The following is an 18381-nucleotide window of genomic DNA, read 5'->3' on the forward strand; positions in this document are numbered from 1 at the left end:
ATATTGAAGAAAATCTGCTACCAGTACTAATCGTAAGAAGATTGGTTCCTCTTTTCGCTTTTTTCTATAATTATATTCATCTGTTAGGGTTACAACAAAAAAAAAGAGAGAAAAGAGGAAAAAGAGAAGGAGACGACTACAAGAGGAGAAAATAGTACTGTGAGAGAAGAAAGTATTCTCAAACTAGAAAGGCGGTGGTATTTCCCCCTTCCCACCAAGAGCAAAGAGGAGAAACTCCACCATGCAAACCGGGAGACGAGGGCATCCCAACCGCCAACCTCGCTCGTCCGACCGGGGCGGCAGAGGAGGTCGAGGCCGAGGCCAAGCAAGAGGCGGCTTCTCAGACCGTGCAAGAGGCAGCAACACATCACGTGGCTCCTTCCGCGGTCATTCTTCCTCATCCGCCTACACGCCTGTTCCCGCCTATGCGTCTATCCACGCCGGCGGCGCTGTCGCCATTGTCCTGAAGCAGGACCAGCCGACCGGCCACCGCGTCTCGGGCATAGTCGCCGATGTGCTGACGCGCGGCGACCATCCGCGCGGTGTCAAGGTACGGCTGCGAGATGGCCGCGTGGGCCGCGTGCAGAGTCTTGTCAGTGAAGCCGAGGGCGAGAGGGGCGAGGCGCTGGTGGGCGGCGCGGGCGCAGGCCTAGGTCGGGACGGCGAGGCTGGGGGTGCCAGAGCGAGAATCGCGGGTGGCAGGATGGAAAGAGATATCAGAGACGATAATGGCTATCTTTTTGATGAGTCGAAATGCGTCAATGTGGCGGATACGGGCCTTTTTGCGGCCCTGGAAGAGGCGGATCGGAGACATGAGGAGCGCTGGGCGGGTGGAGCTGCAGACTCGGCGGTTTGTCCGGTCTGCGGTGATTTTGAGGGCGATGAGATGGCTGTTGCGAGGCATGTTGAGGGTCATTTTGCCGAGTGAGTGTGCATGAAGATGATGGAATATGGTATTTTTTTTTGGAGATTGTGTGGATGTAGGGGCCTCAAAATGAGGTGTTGATGTAGGCTGGGTTGTTTTGACTGCGCATTTGGACAATGTAAGATACCGCTTTGAAATTACGGCATGTAATTGCGTAGTATATACGTGGCTTTCAGATAGCTCCATTGTCTAAGCATATTCGAGATGTACAGTCGACATTGTAATACTATTACGAACATTGGGCCATGTTGCAGCATCTCCTACCATGAACAATCCACTAATATCATCCCCTCTGACCATGAAATCCTTCTCCAGACTTACTCGTAGGTTGTAACAGCGCTTCTCTTCTTGTCTACATTTTTGAGAAGCCATTTGATCTGTTTGCTGGAATCTCCCTTCCAATGTCCAATTTTCTCGTGGGCCCTATGGTGGTCCAAGATGTTCTGTCTGGCATACATATAAGCGTTGAGGAACCCCTCCTCGTCCTTCAATTGCCTATATATGTCGTTGGATACCATCCAAACTTCCTTCTGCTGCGTATGTTGAACCTTGTAGGGTATGTTGCTGATGTCATCATGCTCGCATTTGTAAATCCGTACCTCTTCCGAGACAAGGTCAAGATCGGTAACGTAGCATCCCATGTAGTATAGCACAGACGTGAGCTTCTTGGCAAGTTCCTCATTCTGTTTCTTGGCCTTGTCGTTTGACTTCTTCAAACGGTTCGTATTGGCCGCACAGGTTGCATTGTGGGTGTTGCGGGCTTCGAACATGTCTGTATGCTCTTTCCGGTGCCTGTGGATATGTTAGTGGAGAACTGGAATCATGGATATGCGAGGAATGGCTGAGGGACGGTAGAAGCAACCCAGAGTAGAAGAGCAACATACCAATCTCGGTCTTGCTCAGCAGCTTCTAGCTTCACCTGGAGTTCCTGCACTTGAATGCGTGTGTGTGACGCCTCTTGGGCTGCCTCTTGAGCTGTAAGAGCTGTCTTGGCCGTGGACGCTTTGACGGTCGCCAACTCGAGAATTTTCCTCTCCAGTGCCGTGGTGACTTTTTTCACTTCGGCGCTGAGCCTCTGATTCTCCAATGCGACGGAAGCCATCCTTGCATTGTCCAGTTCTAGGTTCTTGTTGTAGGCCTTGAGTGTGTCAATCTCGCTTTCTATGCGCTGTAGCTCGAACCGCAGCTCTTCATATTTGTGCTCAAATGATTGATGTGGCCCTTTGGTGTGAGTGGAGTCTTTGACAGCTCCGTTGAGTGGTTGGGCATCGTGGGATATGACAGTGCCGTCCATCAGTTCTTGAATTCGTCGAGACCACTCGGGAGAGTTCGTGGCATCTCCCATTGCCGCTGATACTATGGGTGCTTAGGTAGTTCTCGAGATTTCTGCGGGAGGACTGTGGGAGTGAGGTAGAAGCGAAGGTCGCTCCTGCTATAAGTTTGTTACCCATGGTCTGTGCTTATCTAGCCATCTTCTTCACCACTCACACCTATCATGATAGAATCGCATAGAAATCGCGCAGATGCCTTTACTGAGTTTCTATGCTTCAGGACTCATGGGAAAGATGAAGCCTTGCGCTCATGCGATGACGCAGTGGAAGTGAGTGAGTGAGTGAGCGTGTAAGTAAGTGAAGAACAGCAGAAGACACAAAGTTCCAGGTCAGATGTTTTGGATAGAGAGAAGGTCTAGGAGATGTGATGGGATGGAATTTTGGGCGTACAGCAGGTGAGCAATTATTACTTTATATCATTAGACTGCTGCGGCTTGTGCGGTTCTACACTGATTTTTATATGTGTTCCGAGACTACCTTGCCACGCTGTGATGAAAACTCAGAAGCACATGCATTACATAAGCTGTCAGTTTACCTTATACGAGTTCGGAGCTGTAGGAACAGAGATGAACAAAATACGGCCGTTCTGTGTGTATGTAGCGATGACCAAAAATTCAGTTTGCAACCAGAATGACTGACAATAGCAATGTTACATTACGCGAGAAAGGTTATGCCGAGAGAACATTCTTTCAAAGAGCTGGCATTTCGCGGGACTGGGAAGCTGGATGTGGTCGGAAAGTGGAGGGCAATGCGTCCAATACATCTAGAGTAGATACTACCAGAATCCCATGATATATATGCATTCAAGGCCCGTTAGTCTTCCAATTTATCCACCGTAGCCATAAATCTTGCTCTTGTCAAAATAATTCACACAATATTATTAGTTCATACTCAAAAACATCTTCAAAGTACACCCTATGGGACATACATCATTCAGAATTCGCTCTATCGTCAACGCATAACAAAAGGAAGACGTCTCGGGCCTACCAACTCCTTCCTCACTACATCTGTATATGAAGACACTGCCCCAACTTACTCTTGTTGTGCAGTAGCCTTCCATTCTTTGTACAGATGCATTCCTTCGTCGCTGTACTTCTCCCATGCTTCACGTAGAGACTCCTCGGTCTCTCCAGGGAAATGGTGCATGAAAGCTGAGGGCCCTTTCTTCAATACCCTCCTCCACCGATATAACATCATCTTCGCTTCATCATTCCATCCAATAAACTTGAATTTGTTTTTCCTTTGACATAAGGACTTCTTGACGGAGCGCTTGGGGCTGGAGCTCCCCTGTGAGATAGTACCAGCTGGGGCTGGGCTAAGAACTGTGGGGCCATAATTTAGTGAGAAGGACACCAAACTATGGCTTTTTCTCTTACCAGTAGCAGGTTCTTGGTGGTTTTCAGGAGATGATGAAACTTCATATTGCTGGAATTCTTCTGGGCTCCGGAGGGTTTCTATTTCTTGTATCGTGCTAGGAGGCCACGACGTGTCAGGTTCTCGTGAAGAAGACATTCTCACAAAGATCTCTGGCTGAGCCGGATGCAAGAATTCGGACGTTTCTTCTGTCCAGACGATATTATCGCTATAATGCCAAGTCCTATTCTGATCTTGCCACAAAGGTGGCGTTGTGGTTGGAGCTAAAATAAAAAGATGAGTTGGAAACCAATACCACCGGTCTGACGTGACTTACATGGGTGAGTCAGCTCGTTGGTCAACCCGTGGGGGTTCATGAATGAAGATGCAAAGTCTCCGTTATTATTGGGAAACCAGGATCCTTCTAGTTCCAAAAATCGATGGTAACCAGTACGTGTAGACTCGTCTTCTTTGAGGGTTGAGTTATTAGTATGCTCAGCCATATTGTTGTCGAATATTGAGTTTAGAGTTAAAGAAGAACGCTGAGTAAGAGGAAGAAGCATCAATGTTCCGATGAGTCTAGAACAGCATGAGGTGAATGACGGTAAAGCAAACGCTGTTTTCGCTTTTCAAGTAACGCATTCACCTCTTTATTTGCGGATTAAGTCAGCATTCACTATCTCTTCCTTTATAACTCTAAGAGAGTGTGTCAGTTACCGCAATAATCGCTGGTTCGCCATGAGGATATTGAGCAAGCCAAGCTCTTGTTGATTGTAGTCAAAGATATGATTCACGGAATCAGGGGGGAGCACACGGGCTAAATATGTGCCTCTCGTTATGAAAAGACGGTGAAACAAGAATACTAAAGATCTAGCCGGGGAACCCAGGTTGCTCACAATTCCGCTACCAGAGCACAATAATATCTTTGGTATCATGATTCGTCAATTTCATACCCGACACATATTTCATTACTGCTCTGTAGTATCAGTGCTTTCGACCGTATATCAGTTTTGACGGCATCCCGACCGGCTGAGGACCTTTATCCATTCTGATCCATGGTTCGTCCACCTAATCGGCAAAGTAGCCTATTGTGGCCTCCTAAAAAAGGCCTGCCCAGGGTTTCCTCGCATATACTGTATTACGAACTCGGGATACTGTTCTGTAAACGACGAGGAGCTGACGGGCCTGTTTGGATGCACATTTGATGTGTTAAAACCTGGAGGGGGTTGTACTTGCGGGCCCACGTTGCTACCATGGAATGGCTGCGGAACGTTTGGTAGCCTCCAGTTCCCCAGTGTCGATTGAGTATTAGTATAGCGTTGGTGTGGAATCATGGCTGTCTGTGCTGTCGCTACTTCGTCTGAAGACATTCATCAGTATCAAACATGATCGTTTGCCTTGTCACACTTACTGTTCCCAACAAGTAAAACCCTGAAAGTCTGGCGGAAAGCAGCGATAACCTCATCCAAGATCCGGCCATCGATGCGCAAGTTCATCCGGCCGAAACTCATGTGCAGCGCAAGCGTGGGGTTGCCACCAGCGGCTGGCAGTAAATCGAAAGCGCTATCGAGCGCGATCTTGAGTGTATTCTGGTCGATGTTGAGGATGCGGGCAAGTGTAGCGAGTGCATGCTGGGCTGCTTGGCTACCCACATTAACTTGGGACCCGTCTTGAGTATTCATATTATGATATTGGGCGGTGGTTGGTGTAGAGCGTTTGAAGAGTGAAAAGTGTGAAGGCTGGTGAGTGGCAAGACCACTCGAGCTCAACCTGCTCCGCTCCTGCTTTTGTGCGCTCACTAAGTGCGCCACTTCACTTTGAAAAGTAAAGCAGCCAAATCGCTCTTGTCTGGGCTTTACTCGTTTACCTTGGTTTTGTACAACAACTCAAAAGATTTTTCGCGTGTATTAGGAAAGCTCATTCATTAATAAGATTGCGTAGACAGATTGCGGTATGACAAAGACAGTTTTTACTAGACCTATTCATGCAGCATGTAGAGGCTTCCTTTTCTGTGAGCGTACCATGGCTGATGCGGCCATGGGTCAGTGATGCAGTCGCCAATAACAAGCTGTCATAGCATATCCAGAGAATTGAAAAGTGGAATTAAGTACATCGCGCTAAGCTTCATGGAAGCAAATGCACTATTCATTGGATTAATTGGGACTGATATGCAGCCTGTTTGTACATATCAAGTGATAAAGCAAGTCGGGCCATCGCATGTCTTACTTTCCATGACAAAGCCATTGTTCTGAAGACTTGGACGTATTACCTCGACTAGGAAGGGCTCCACTCAGCAAGCTCAAAGGTGAAATGCAACTTGGCATCCTTACTCATATCCTTGTACTGTCCATACGACGGCAGTTCGCTCATTCTAGGATCATCTTTTATCGCTTGATCCCGAATGATATTGTATATCCAACCCGGCATCCATTCTGGAGGAAACCTTCTCTGATACTCTGCTCCTTGATCCAACAACCACTTTATCGTTACAGAATCTTTCCGGTAAATCGCATGGTCCAGAGCCGTAACTTCCTCATTCCAATATGTTCTGAAGTTGCAAATTTTCCAGTCGTTGATTTCGTGTCTACCAGTGTCGTAAACAGCCTTTGCAGCTTCAATACCGTTAGAGACCGCAATGTGAAAAGGGTCCCTTCGTGAAGAGTCATATTGATGGCCATAGTTTGCGTTGAGGAAGGCATAGTAGATAAGCTCATAGTCTGCAGTTTTGCAAAGCGCCGACATAGCATCATAGCTTAGTCGCCAGTTTGGCTCCACTGGAATGCGATAGAGGGATCGGAGAACTTGAATGTTGGAGGTTCGAGCCGCACTGATGATCCAAAAATTAAAGATATCCCGGTCGATATTTCCGAACTTGCGACGGATTAGCCTTGCAAGCTGATCGAGGATTCTGGCTTGATTGTAGTCAATCGCCGTCATGACGGCCTTGATAATAGGAAAGGCTATCGCTGAGATTTCCAGGCTAAAGATAGTCTTCAAAGTTTTGGAATCAAAGCCCAGGAGGTATCTGACCAATTCTCTGACCGTGTCTAAGTCTTTCAGTTTGATAGCATTGATGAGTGGGCTTCCGAATACCGCGTGCTGTGAAGAACCAGGAGGCAATTGCTCGATAAGCAAACGCACATGGCTGGCGCAACGTACAGCAATAGCAGCTGTAATCTTGAAATGAATATCGAAGCCTGTGTTGAGTGCTGCGAACCAAGCCGGGTCCAGACGGTTGATAAGATTTGAAGTAGGGATTTCCGTAAAGAGAGCACTCAGGACAATACCATCTCCTAGGATGGAACAAATGCTCTTACAGATCTGAATAGTGATTTCTTTACCAGAATAAATGGTATTTAAGCCCGGAAGTCCATACATATTGCTGGAGCCTAGTGGTTTTGCCACGTAGTTGAACATTCGCGTGATCGTGTTCGGTAGGGAAGGACTGAAACCACGCGAATTGGCGACCTTGGCTTGCAAGAAGTACGGCATGAAACGTAAAACCAAAGCTTGACATCCAGGGTTTTGCATGGGATGGTAACGTATAGCCATCTGATGTGAGCGAGCACTAGGCTGACAATGAAATGAATCCTGCGGCTGACATAGAAAGATGTTTCGCTGAATCTCTTCCTTGAACAGTCCTGTATGTCTTAGTCACATTCAAGAAGAATACTGAACTCACTCACTGCAAACCCCTCGCAGGTTCCAAGCAGATGAAATGCCTATGATGGATACAATATTCTTGAACAATACTGATTTGATATCGCCGTGTAGTTTTTCGAAATCCATAGCAGTGGTGGGAATAGCTTTGAAGTTGGGTTAATGATAGCAATGGCCCGTGGTTTTATAAAACTTAGGACTAGTTTGTTATCACTACACGTAGCTTTGTTAGATAATTTCCTTTTTACAGCAAACGTTTGGTTAGAAGACGTTTGGCGCACCTGATTAAAACTAATATTTGCGTTGACTGCTTGATCGATTGCTCAGGTGCCTAGGAAAACAGCATGCTCCTTTGAAATTCACCCGCAAATAGAGCATGGGCAATGTTAGCTTGGGGTAACACTGTATATGTCAGTGTTTTGTTGCGTCTGTTCGGGAGCTGGCGACTATATTGAGTGGCGCAGATTGTAACCTTGGTTTCTTCTGATATTTAGCCCCAGTAAATTCATTGATGGAAAGCAATATAATAGCATCTATTTAAATAGAAAGAACTTGGAACCACTAGTTTCATAATCCCTCGTCTCTATTAGCTTCCTTGTTGCCCTTCAGGCTATTGCAGCTAAGACGAGACTCCTCTCTACCAGCTTTCCGAGAAAACAAAAAAAACTCTTCATGTACTCGATTATTTTACTTCAAGGACACCTTCTAAGTTCAGGAGGAAGTCTCTCAAAACAAACTTAAAACTCTCACAATGAAGTTTAATATTGAACTAGATAAGCCATTCGGTATGACTTTTCTGAGGCATCAGAGACATCCGTCTTCGACTACTAGGGCTTCAACGTTGAAAAGTCAAGCGGAGAAGTTGCACCTTGGTTCGTGGAGCGGAGGGCCGTCACGTGTTGCATGGTACCAAGAAAGGTAGCTTTTACCAACCATTTAGATTCGATCCGATCCAAGAAGTCTAGGAATTGACTATTATGATTGGACCGCCTCATCAAGACAGAGTGATACAATTGGTTTCTCGAATACTTCTCGTACGCTTCTCGTGTTTTTGACAAAAGGGGGTTTAGAAGCTGGTAGTAAGCACGCACTCATAAAATACGTCTTGATTCAATACGTCTGAGCGCCTTGCCTCACTATCAACTAAGATGGGTGTGAGGTTTCTCATCTCGACTACATCTGATTGGTGCCATTCGTCCATCAGGTCCGTGCACTGCTGACGTAACGCGAGTTCATCCTCGTCCGTCGACAGCTGCGCATCGCGACCTAGGACCCCCACTTAAACACCGCGACAATGGCTTCAGGATACGGACTTGCTGGCGGTACGTAATCAAGCAATTCACATGGAAATGTCTGGGAGAGCTGGGCGGCAGTGGAGGCTTTGGGCTGGGCGCAATGGCAGCACGAAGAGCGGAACCGGAATACATGCGGAGAGCGGCGACAACGACGAGGCGGCGCGAACATCGAGTCGACGTATACATATGGCTTGGAGAGCGTCATGGGGAACCTGGAAGCAGTGGAAAGAGTGGCCGGTTGCCCTGGCACAGTGCCTGGAGTACGATATCCCGATGCCGGAACCCAAGACTTGAAAAGAAACACCAGGGACACGCGCGTGGTACTCGTACAAGCCACTGAGTTGCGATATACAAATATGCAGCCCGTATAAACCTCGTACAAGGCACCGAAAAGGCCACCAGCTCTTTGCCGTTCGCTCGCTCGCCCGCCCGCCCGCCAACCTTGAAGCCTCCACATCTGCGCCCACGCACAACAGCTCCTCAAAGCCCCCCACTACTTGCTCTCGCTCCCCATTATCCACATACACACCCTATAACCCCAGCCCCTCAAACTGATAACTGACGCCCACTCCCCCACAGGCCCCTCCCGCTGCTTCCCCTTCTGGCAAGAAGTCCTCGCATGCTACACGACCAACACAAACGCCGAAGACGATTCTGGAAAAGCAAAATGCGCACCCATTCTTGAAGACTACTACGAGTGTCTTCACCACAAGAAAGAGGTTTGTTTCCCTATACTTCTTCTCCCCTTGTCTACTAGCCTCAGTCTACCCAATTCCTTCCAGAGTAGCAGGGAAATGATAGAAAGGAAGAAAGAAAGAAAGAAGAATAGTAGGCTAACGCTTTCACAGGCTGCACGTACCCTCGCCCTCCAGGCCGCCTACCGCAAGGCCGAAGCCAACATAAAACGCGACGACGCGCCTTCTGCGGGCGAAATAAGGCGTCTGGGCGTGCTGGATGCCCCGCTGCAAGAGAAGAACCTGAAGCCGAGCAAGTGGTTTCCTCACAAGGAGATTAACTAGGCGTCTGTGTGTTTGTGTGCTGAGTACAGGAGCAAACGGGGGGGGGGGCAAAACACACATCACATGTAAATAGATGCATTTTATGCATGGGCGTGTGTTGATGCGTGTATGGCGGGGCCTGAGCTTGGTCGGTACGAGGATGAGAGTTTTCTCTTCTCCTTGGTTTCCCCTCTTAGAGCAAGATGAATGAGGAGAAATGAAATCAAATCAAAAGCGTCTTCGTGTCGTGGTGTGTACATGTGATTGCGATATGCACTGAGTCCTGGCACTGCATCATGTTTTGTTTTCTTTGGGCTCTAGAATATACTTCACTCGTTATGCAAAAAATGACATGAGACGACACGACAATGACACATCAGATTGAGTAGCGAGACTGATCCATTGAATTCTCATTTGATGCATATGCCCACCCCGATGGGGGGGAGGGGGCAAAATGATGCTAATAGTACAACACAAAAAAGGTTACAGGATTGGGTTAATGGTGACTTGGGAAATGTGCCGAGAATAATTGAAGAAATAAGAAAGAAAAAAAACAAGCTAATCAAACAACAGGTAAACGGTTTCACGATTGTAGGATAAAAAATACACCGTAAACTCCTTCGTATTTCCCATGACTCCGCAATAAGTGGTATCGTGGTACTCATACTTGCATGCAATCATGTTCACTAGGCTTCTCCAACCTCACTGATCCCCCCATTTACATATTCGCAGGAACGCTTGTGCGCGAGATCTGCGGTGGATGAGGCGGTGGCGGAGTGGCAGTAGATCGACCACCGATACTACCGAGCCCATGAGCTTGAGCCATGCTGCGATGAAAAGAACCTATTTTCTGGAAACCCCTTTTGGTTGCAGTCATGTTAGTAACATGGCTTTCTGGTTAGAAGCCTATACCACACACGTGGTACGACAAGGGAATCGTGCAGGTACGTACTTGGAAAGATCGTAGCTCTCCTCCTCGGGCTCCGCTTCTTCCTCGAAACTACCGAGGCTTGCGCCTCGTACCATTCCACCATTGCCTACAATACCGAGTCCTAGTCCGTTGACATTGCTATTTGACCGTGAGCGTTGACTTCCAATCTCGCGTCGACTAACGGGTCGAGAAACTGTGCGACTAGGGCTTTCAGGGCCAGCATCCTCATCATCTTCGCCCTTTTCCTCGCCATCCTGGTCATCTTCGGGCTCAGCACTATTTCCCGGTAGTACAGGGGGCGAGCTAGGATGATTGTCCTCTTCATCATCAGCATCTTTAAAGTCTGGACGTTGAAGCTTGATTGGGCTGAGCTCAAGTAGACCTTTGGCAGGAGTGCTAGGCAGGTCGACAAATTTCCAAAAAGGCGCGGGACTGGAAAAGGCCATGTACTGGCTGGGCATCTGAGCCGTGCTCGGAGGCGCAAGACGGGGTGCATGCCTTGTGACCAAGGGCGTAACGAGCGCATTGTTCCCCCGTCCTGCGTCGTAGCTGCCATTCAAACTGTTTGATGCAGCATCCGAATAAAGAGTTGGCGGAGAGTTTCCAACATCCGTCTTCATGCCCGGAACGCTCTGCTTAACAGGATCGACTCCAGGCGAGGATTCGAGATGTCGCTGAGACTCGTCCTGTTTGATGTAAGGATGACCTTGCCCCTCATTGCCGCCATATACCAGTCGTTTTGCAGGCGTAACAAAACGATCCTGGTCACGCATAGTTGGCGACTGCTTGAATCCTCCATAGGGACGCGGACCACGGTCTGGCGTATACGACTCGTTTGCGACAGGTACGGAGGAAAGTGGCGGAGTTGCGGAACGTGGCGGCGATTTGATGCGAGGACCATACTGTTGCGAGCGACTGTCGCGCTCCAAGGCACCCACAAGGCGCTCGGTAGCTTGGGATGGATTTCCGAGCGCAGGCGAACTGGGCCCTGAGCCGTCGACGCGGTACCCGAGAGTCATACCACCACCCTTACGGGGATTCAAAAGCTGCTTCTTGATGAACTCCTCCTTTTCACTTTCGGCAATCTTCCACTTCATACCTTTTCCAGGTTCGTCGGTGCGGCGCGCAACCTTTTCGAATGACTTGTTCAGAGACAGGTTGTGGCGGATGCTGTTTTGCCAGCCACTGTTTGTGTGCCGGAAGAAGGCATAGCGCGCCTTGATGTAGTCGTAGATGTTTGCCAGCGTAAGCATTTCTTCTTCACTGCTCAGGATTGCTTGGCCGATAAGCTGAGCATAGCTGTGGGGTGGCTTGATATCTTTGGTCGAGTCTAGGCTGTAGTCAATGTCGTCTCCGGTTTCGAGAACTACGGATCGAGAAAAGGTAGCAGGTGAGCCTTTGCTACGCGGGTCTTTTTCGGCGCGAAATGTCATGGGGGTTCCCGGTTGGCCGCCCGGGGTGGATGTCATCTGGTTGTAATAGGCTTGCGAGGATTGATGCTTGTGGCGAGGGTGTGAGGATGGCGGGAAGGGATCGTATTGATCGCGCTTTGGCGTTGGGCCGCTGGGGTGAGCATGCTGATGTGATTTTGGCGGTGGATTGCCGTCGTTGTCCGAGTCGGCAGCATCTTCGTTCTTAACCTGGCGCCACAGCATGGGGTGGAAGTGGTCCTCTTGGTTGGCGAGGAGGAAGAGCATCTGGGTGCTCATGATGCTGATGCATATGCCAGAGTGCAGTGCAGCCCTGTCGCCGCGGGTGAGATGGCGGTCGTCGAGTTTGAGGCCATTGCGACTATTGACGGTAATGTACCAGTTTTGGTCCGAAGGATCAAAGTTGATCTCGGCGTGCACACGAGAAATCTGGCGCTCTGGACCAAGGTCAATGTGCACGCCCCAGTCCTGGCGCTGCGAGTCGCTCATGGGCATGCCCGAGAGGTCGGGCTGTGAGCTGTGCGGATTGGCGCGGCTGCTGGAGTCGACACGGCCAATCCTGACCTGCGTGTCCTGGACGAAGAAGCACCAGTCGCGGGCGGCGATTTTGGCAAAGGCAGCAATGTTCTTGCCCTCGTTGCGCTGGGACTGCAGGTCGTTTGCATAGTCGATGGCGGCATTGGGCGTGTATGCGGGGGTGCGGAGGGCAGCAATGACGAGGTTCTGGCGCTCGATGGGGTCCATGGGGTTGTCGGCATCTCCGCCGTTGGGGAGCGTCGTGTTGGAGTCGTTGCTGGCGACCGACTCGGTGATGCGGGTACGGGGAGGGTCAGCGGCAGCCGAAGCGGCCTCGTCCTGGGCAGAGCCATTCAACTGTGCGAGTGAGTACAAGTTCGCCGCAACACTAGTGGTTGTTGGGCTGCTCACCCGCCTGCGCTTCCGCGAGGGCGTGGCATCTGGCGTGTCGGGATCAGACTGCTGCGGCTCTCTGCGCGAGCGGAGTCCACTGCGGCGGGTCGACATGGTGCATGCGCGTGGGGAGACTGTGCACGAAGTGGTGCGGTCAGCGAGTGCGTTGAGCGAGCGAGATTTGCATGTATCTATGTATCGATGTGTGCGTGCGTGCACATGAACCGTGGGTGTGTGTGGACAGCGAGCCGTGAAGCTGCGTCAGGCTTCCGCCCCACCTGAGACTCGACACACACACACACAGACAGGCGCGCGCACGCACGCACACACACACACACACAAACACACACACGCAGCACGCACACAGGCGCGCAGTGAGGGTTGGTGCTTACCGCGAAACGACGGTATCTGGATGCCAATGTAATGCGCGCGATGCGACAGCGAGTGGAGAGGGGGGAGGGGAGGGGAGGGGAGCGACCGAGGGTGGAGCGTGGGGGTGTCGCGGGCGGTGGTAGTGGTGGTGGTAGTGGTGGTGGTGGTGATGTACAAGAGGCGAGCAGGCGGCGGGCGGTGGGCGGCGGGCGGCGGGCGGCGGGAAGCGTCGTCGTGGTTTCCCGGTGGTGTTTGTTATTCCACGACGCGACGGACCAGCTGGCGCGGGCGTGGCTAGAGGGCGGCGCAGCGCAGCAGCAGCAGGAGGGGGGCCAGGCGACGCGTGCGGGGAGGGCAGAGCAGTGGTGAGAGCACAGCACAGCACGGCGGACGGACGCGCCAGAGGGTCGGGGGGTGGGAAGGAATGTGAGGATAGCTATCGATAGACGATTATCGAAGGCGTGGAGATAGTCGCAGAGCCGCAGAAGGCCCAAGGAGACGAATTACGTCGCTGGGGGGCGCCTGTCTTTGCTTTGCCAGGCCGCATCCGTGCACGCTCGCTCGCTCGCTCGCCCACAGACAGGCACCACACCCGCCCTCGTCACGGCCAATATTAACGCGGCCCAGACATGTATACTGTACACACGCGCGCCCGCTCGCACACCAGGGCCAGCAGCCAGCGCGTAAATTTCTTCATGCCTGCACGCGCTGCCTCCCGCGAAGACGCAATGCCGCCGTTGGGCGCTTCTGCTTCGATGCATTTCTAGCGCACTGACAATCTCACGCGTTTGCCAACACCCCCAGCACGGCCAAGCACAAACAATGACGCTACCAGGCAGAGCGTTCGCATATGCCGCCACACACCACACGAACGAGTCGCCAATCGCTGCCCCTTCCATCCTCTCCCCAGTGCTGACTCAGTGACGCGTGCGCCCTCGCTCATTCCTTCACTCCTTCGCTCACACGCCCGCTTACTCATTCACTCATTCACCCATCCACTTACTCACATGCTCTCTCTCCCTCTCCAACTGCCATCACCATCACCATCTGTTTGATTCATCCATCCATCCGCCTCCCATTCGATCCACGGCTCGTCCGTCACCAAACAGCCAAATATAGATTTTTGCTGCCTGGTGCGCGCTAGCCCCCTCACGTCATAGCCCGCCACAAGCTACTCCGACCGGTTTCTACCTAGTGCTAGTGTGTGTGCGCTGCTCGCCGTGTCACGTTATACCCACATCACTGCTTCATACTTACGTAGCAAACATGGTCACGGCACATGGTGGAATCGGCTGTGTGCAACCAAGTAATATGATAACATTGCTAACGCTAGACACATCATCTAGCCAAGACATTAAGAATTCAACATTACAGTCGTCCTGCATACCACAGCCTGTGCCATGCAAACACTAACCAAGTGTCGTCAAGCGACGTACATGTCTACAAGCCGCTCGTGTCCAGCTGGGCCGAAAGAGGAAGCTTCCTCGAGCTGGAGCCCACGTAGATTGTCTTGGGGTACTTGGTGATGACCCAGTTCTGGCTGGCAGTGTCCCAGTTGCTAATGTCACGGCGCGTAATGTCCGCGCGGAAAGTGGCCGTCTGCCCGGGCTGGATCGACAAGCGATCAAAAGCACGGAGCTGCACCTTGGGGTCCTCGGGGCCACCAAGCGAGATGTACGCCTGACCCACCTCGTCACCAGCAACCTTACCAGTGTTGGTGATCTTGGCCTCGACCGTGAACAGCACATCCCACAGCTGAGGGTTGCCACCGGGCGCGCCACCAGCCGCAATGCGCGATTGGGGCTTGCCGTCAGTGGATCCTGCAGGCCACTCAACCTGGATACCGTATTCAGGGTCCATCGACGCCTCCTTGAGGTCCGTCGAGTTGAGGTAGGGGTAAATGTACGTGGCTGGTCGAACAAAGTCGGCGGGGAACTGGTACTCCTCAATGTTCCTGCTGAAGTTTCCAAGCGTGGGCGCCGCCGTCGTCTTGCCGCTAAAGGGCGTGTAGGCGGCAGCCGCCACCTTGGTCACGCTGATGTCGGAGAATGCAAACGTCGTGTACGACAGACCAAAGCCGAATTCGTACACGGGCTCAATGCCCTCCTTGTCAAACGCGCGGTAGTCGATGAAAACGCCCTCTTCAAAGTTGTCCTGGGGGCTGCCGTGGCCGTTGGTGGGCTCGTACGTGACCGGAGGGCCCGCCTGGTCAGGCGAGGTGCCAAGCGAGAAGGGGAGCTTGCCGCCGGGGTTGTGTTTGCCGTACAGAATGTCAGCAATAGAATTACCAGACTCTTGGCCAGGAAGACCAGCCCAGAGAATGGCAGTGACGTTTTCGTTCTTCTTCCATGCGTCCATCTCAACGGGTCCGACAGAGTGAACAACGACAATAGTGTTGTTGCAGAAGGCAGTAACGTTCTGGATGAGCGTATCGCCATCGTGCCACACGGTCATGTTGTTGCGGTCACCCATGTTGCCATCGACGGTGATGTAGCCTTCACCAGAGTCGGCGTTGACAAAGACGATCGAGACACTAGCCTGGGGAGCCATGGCCTGGATCTGAGCATAAGCGTAGTTGTCCGTGACAGAAGTGATGACACCGCCATTGTCAGTAACAACGCGCTTGATAGCTTCAAGAGGAGTGACAAGGTAGGGGAAGTCGGCAGTTCCTGAGCCCCATCCCATGGCCAAGGTACCATTGTCACAGCCACGGTCGGCGCATCCGTTGGGACCCCATGCATTCTCGCCGGCATCTTCGCCAAACACGGCGGTCCACTTCTCGTTTCCAGAAAGGGGGAGGACGCCAGTGTTCTTGAGGAGGACAGTCGACCTGGCAGCAGCGCGGCGAATGGACCTGAAGTGGTCGGCGCGGACATCAATGTGCTGGTTGATCAGAGCGTAGCCTGTCTTGGCAAAGTAGTGCTCATATCCGTACGTGTCACGTGACCAACTGTCAAAGTTGACAGGGATCGACTCGTCGAGGCCGACATAGTAGTAGGCAGTCATGATACGGATAGCCGCATCGTCAAGACGCCACTGGGGCACGGTGCCGTTGAGAATCGAGATGGTCAGGTTGGTACCCCAGAAGGAGAAGCCAGAGTTGAAGCCTGTGTCACCAGGCATGGTCATGTCCAAACCGGCAAAAGTCGACGAGACACCAGAGTGCTGGGCGTCCCAGTCAGACCTAGTTGTCGCGTTAGCTGGGCATGCACGCTTTGCAAGTCTAGCCATGTGCTTACATGATGAAACCCTGGAAGCCAAGCTCGCCCTTGAGGATGTAGTTCTGGAGATACGAGTTCTGGCAGGCTTGCGAGTTGTTGATCTTGTTGTACGAGCACATGATGGAACCCGTGCCGGCGCGGACGGCGTCAGCAAAGGGCCACAGGTACAGCTCGTGCAGAGTCTTGTCGTCCAAGTTGGAGCTGATGGCATCGACAAAGCCAAAGTCTCCGAAATTGCCGGGCTGGCGGAAATGCTCCTGCTCGTTCATAATGAAGTGCTTGGTGCAGGCAATGACACCAGCATCCTGGATACCGCGAACGGTTTCAGCAACTGCTACACCAGAGAGAACAGGATCGGGGCTAAAGCCCTCCCAGTTACGCTACAAGATGGTTAGCAGAGGCGAAGACTGCATGGCGTGGCAAACTTACACCACCCAGAGCATGTCGGCCAAGAGGACCAATGGCGGGGCCCAGCTGGACGTCTACACCCTTTTTGCGGTGCTCCTTGCCCATCTCGTTACCACGGCGATAGAACTCGGCGCGGTCCCACGAGGCAGCAATTGTACCACCCGCGGGGAAAGCCGAGACATAATCGGCGAAGCGGATGCCGAGAGGACTGTCTTGCAGACAGAGGGGGTCGAAACCAAGGCGAGGGATGGAGCCAACGTTGCCGACGCAAGACTGACTCTGCCACCCAGTGCCCGTGGTGAGATTGACCTTCTCGAGAAGAGTCAATTGGCTGACAAAGGCCTTGGCTTTTTCATAAGCCGCAGCCCAGTCTTTGGTGGTGGGTTCCACCCAGCTAATGTACAGTTAGCCGTCGTTCTAAGGGTGGGCGTGGCTGCGACTGTCTCGGAGGTTGCGGGGTGGAGGCTGAGGTTACAATGGTGGCGTGCATGCTAGAGGCACCTAGGAACGACGCTTCCCCACAAGCGCCGGAAATGGTACCACGGTACACTTGTCGCGGCCAGGGACGTTGTGTGCTAAGACAGATGGCAGCATGTAGGTGTACGTACGGGCTTGGGTAGAATGGCGGGCTTGTGGCAAAGTTCAACGGGCTGCCGCTCGTGTCGTTTCCGTGTGTTGAATTTATGTAGGGCGTCTTGGGTGTCGTCAGCGTAGGCTCGGCGCAGACCAGGCAATGGCAGCGGCAAGAGTGCAATGGCGCAGGACGCACACTTGGACAGCATGTCTGCAGCTCCCGCACCGCCGTGTTGTCGCAGAAAAGCGTATATGGGCACGTACCTGGGCATGGGCGAGGCCCACCAGCAAGGCCTGTGCAAGCCACAGCATGGCAGATGGCATGGCTGCTGGGTGGAGACGGCGGAGGAAGAGATACAAGCACGCAGCAATTGCACGGAGATACAATCACAATTGCTGCAACCTCATGGAAGAATGCGACCGCAGAGACCGTGGCGAAAAGGTTGGGGGAGCCATGGCAGCTTTTATTTGGACAGGTCGTGAGCGACAAGGGCAGAGCTTCCCCAACTGCCCGCGTCGATGCTAGCACTAGCTGTGCCTAGCGACCTGCGCCATGCGCGCCGTCACCTCCCCGGACGCAGGCCGCCCTACACCTACACCTACACCTACACCGTCTAGCAGCAATGGCAATAGTACGTACGGAGGTGCCTCACAAAAGTTTTGTCCTGCCAAGAATAATTTAGCCGAAATCTGGCCGCTCTCCTACACAACGCCTATCTCTCCCCTCTATATACTCATTACCACCTTGTAGCTCAATTATCTTTGGAATATGTATAAGAATACGCTCAATCCAATCTTGGATCTTAGCTTGTGGGAGATCTCTCCAGCAATTTAGCCAGATTCTAGTTGCCTCCGTTCTTGACTGTGGAGCTCCTTTCTTTGTATCTCCCTCTTCATGTAGAACCAGCATGGCTCAATACAGTTACAGTCTGGAGAGTTGCCAGGCCAAAGTAGTCTCTCGACGTTGGATTAGAC

The 18381-nt window shown here is 51.9% G+C and overlaps 7 protein-coding genes across 7 annotated transcripts; 2 read left to right on the top strand and 5 right to left on the bottom strand.

Annotated features, from left to right (window-relative positions):
- Window positions 1-241: 241 nt before the first annotated feature.
- On the top strand, window positions 242-928 carry SETTUDRAFT_25478 (uncharacterized protein; the record flags this gene model as incomplete). The annotated part of the gene is made up of 1 exon (XM_008023641.1): window positions 242-928. One exon carries the CDS (start codon window positions 242-244, stop codon window positions 926-928), a length of 687 nt encoding a protein of 228 aa, XP_008021832.1.
- Window positions 929-1242: 314 nt separating this feature from the next.
- SETTUDRAFT_25479 (uncharacterized protein) lies at window positions 1243-2270 on the bottom strand (the record flags this gene model as incomplete). Its single annotated transcript, XM_008023642.1, has 2 exons — window positions 1243-1717; window positions 1810-2270. 2 exons carry the CDS (start codon window positions 2268-2270, stop codon window positions 1243-1245), a joined length of 936 nt encoding a protein of 311 aa, XP_008021833.1.
- Window positions 2271-3288: 1018 nt separating this feature from the next.
- On the bottom strand, window positions 3289-5291 carry SETTUDRAFT_103670 (uncharacterized protein; the record flags this gene model as incomplete). Its single annotated transcript, XM_008023897.1, has 3 exons — window positions 3289-3893; window positions 3947-4103; window positions 5040-5291. 3 exons carry the CDS (start codon window positions 5289-5291, stop codon window positions 3289-3291), a joined length of 1014 nt encoding a protein of 337 aa, XP_008022088.1.
- A 592-nt stretch (window positions 5292-5883) lies between these two features.
- SETTUDRAFT_102771 (uncharacterized protein) lies at window positions 5884-6987 on the bottom strand (the record flags this gene model as incomplete). The annotated part of the gene is made up of 1 exon (XM_008023898.1): window positions 5884-6987. One exon carries the CDS (start codon window positions 6985-6987, stop codon window positions 5884-5886), a length of 1104 nt encoding a protein of 367 aa, XP_008022089.1.
- A 1560-nt stretch (window positions 6988-8547) lies between these two features.
- SETTUDRAFT_167128 (uncharacterized protein) lies at window positions 8548-9926 on the top strand. Its single transcript, XM_008023899.1, has 3 exons — window positions 8548-8591; window positions 9144-9283; window positions 9413-9926. The coding sequence occupies exons 1-3, from the start codon at window positions 8564-8566 to the stop codon at window positions 9581-9583; spliced, it is 339 nt and encodes a 112-aa protein (XP_008022090.1). The 5' UTR covers window positions 8548-8563; the 3' UTR covers window positions 9584-9926.
- Window positions 9927-9964: 38 nt separating this feature from the next.
- On the bottom strand, window positions 9965-13264 carry SETTUDRAFT_45464 (uncharacterized protein). The gene is made up of 4 exons (XM_008023736.1): window positions 13225-13264; window positions 12851-12966; window positions 10515-12796; window positions 9965-10422 (listed from the first exon to the last, which is right to left on the bottom strand). Exons 2-4 carry the CDS (start codon window positions 12944-12946, stop codon window positions 10281-10283), a joined length of 2520 nt encoding a protein of 839 aa, XP_008021927.1. The 5' UTR covers window positions 12947-12966; window positions 13225-13264; the 3' UTR covers window positions 9965-10280.
- A 1246-nt stretch (window positions 13265-14510) lies between these two features.
- SETTUDRAFT_182707 (glycoside hydrolase family 3 protein) lies at window positions 14511-17730 on the bottom strand (the record flags this gene model as incomplete). The annotated part of the gene is made up of 5 exons (XM_008023900.1): window positions 14511-16388; window positions 16444-16805; window positions 16855-17227; window positions 17442-17527; window positions 17671-17730. 5 exons carry the CDS (start codon window positions 17728-17730, stop codon window positions 14645-14647), a joined length of 2625 nt encoding a protein of 874 aa, XP_008022091.1. The 3' UTR covers window positions 14511-14644.
- Window positions 17731-18381: the final 651 nt, after the last annotated feature.

This window comes from Exserohilum turcica (genome assembly GCF_000359705.1).
Source record: "Exserohilum turcica Et28A unplaced genomic scaffold SETTUscaffold_11, whole genome shotgun sequence".
Classification (NCBI taxonomy): Eukaryota; Fungi; Ascomycota; class Dothideomycetes; order Pleosporales; family Pleosporaceae; genus Exserohilum; species Exserohilum turcicum.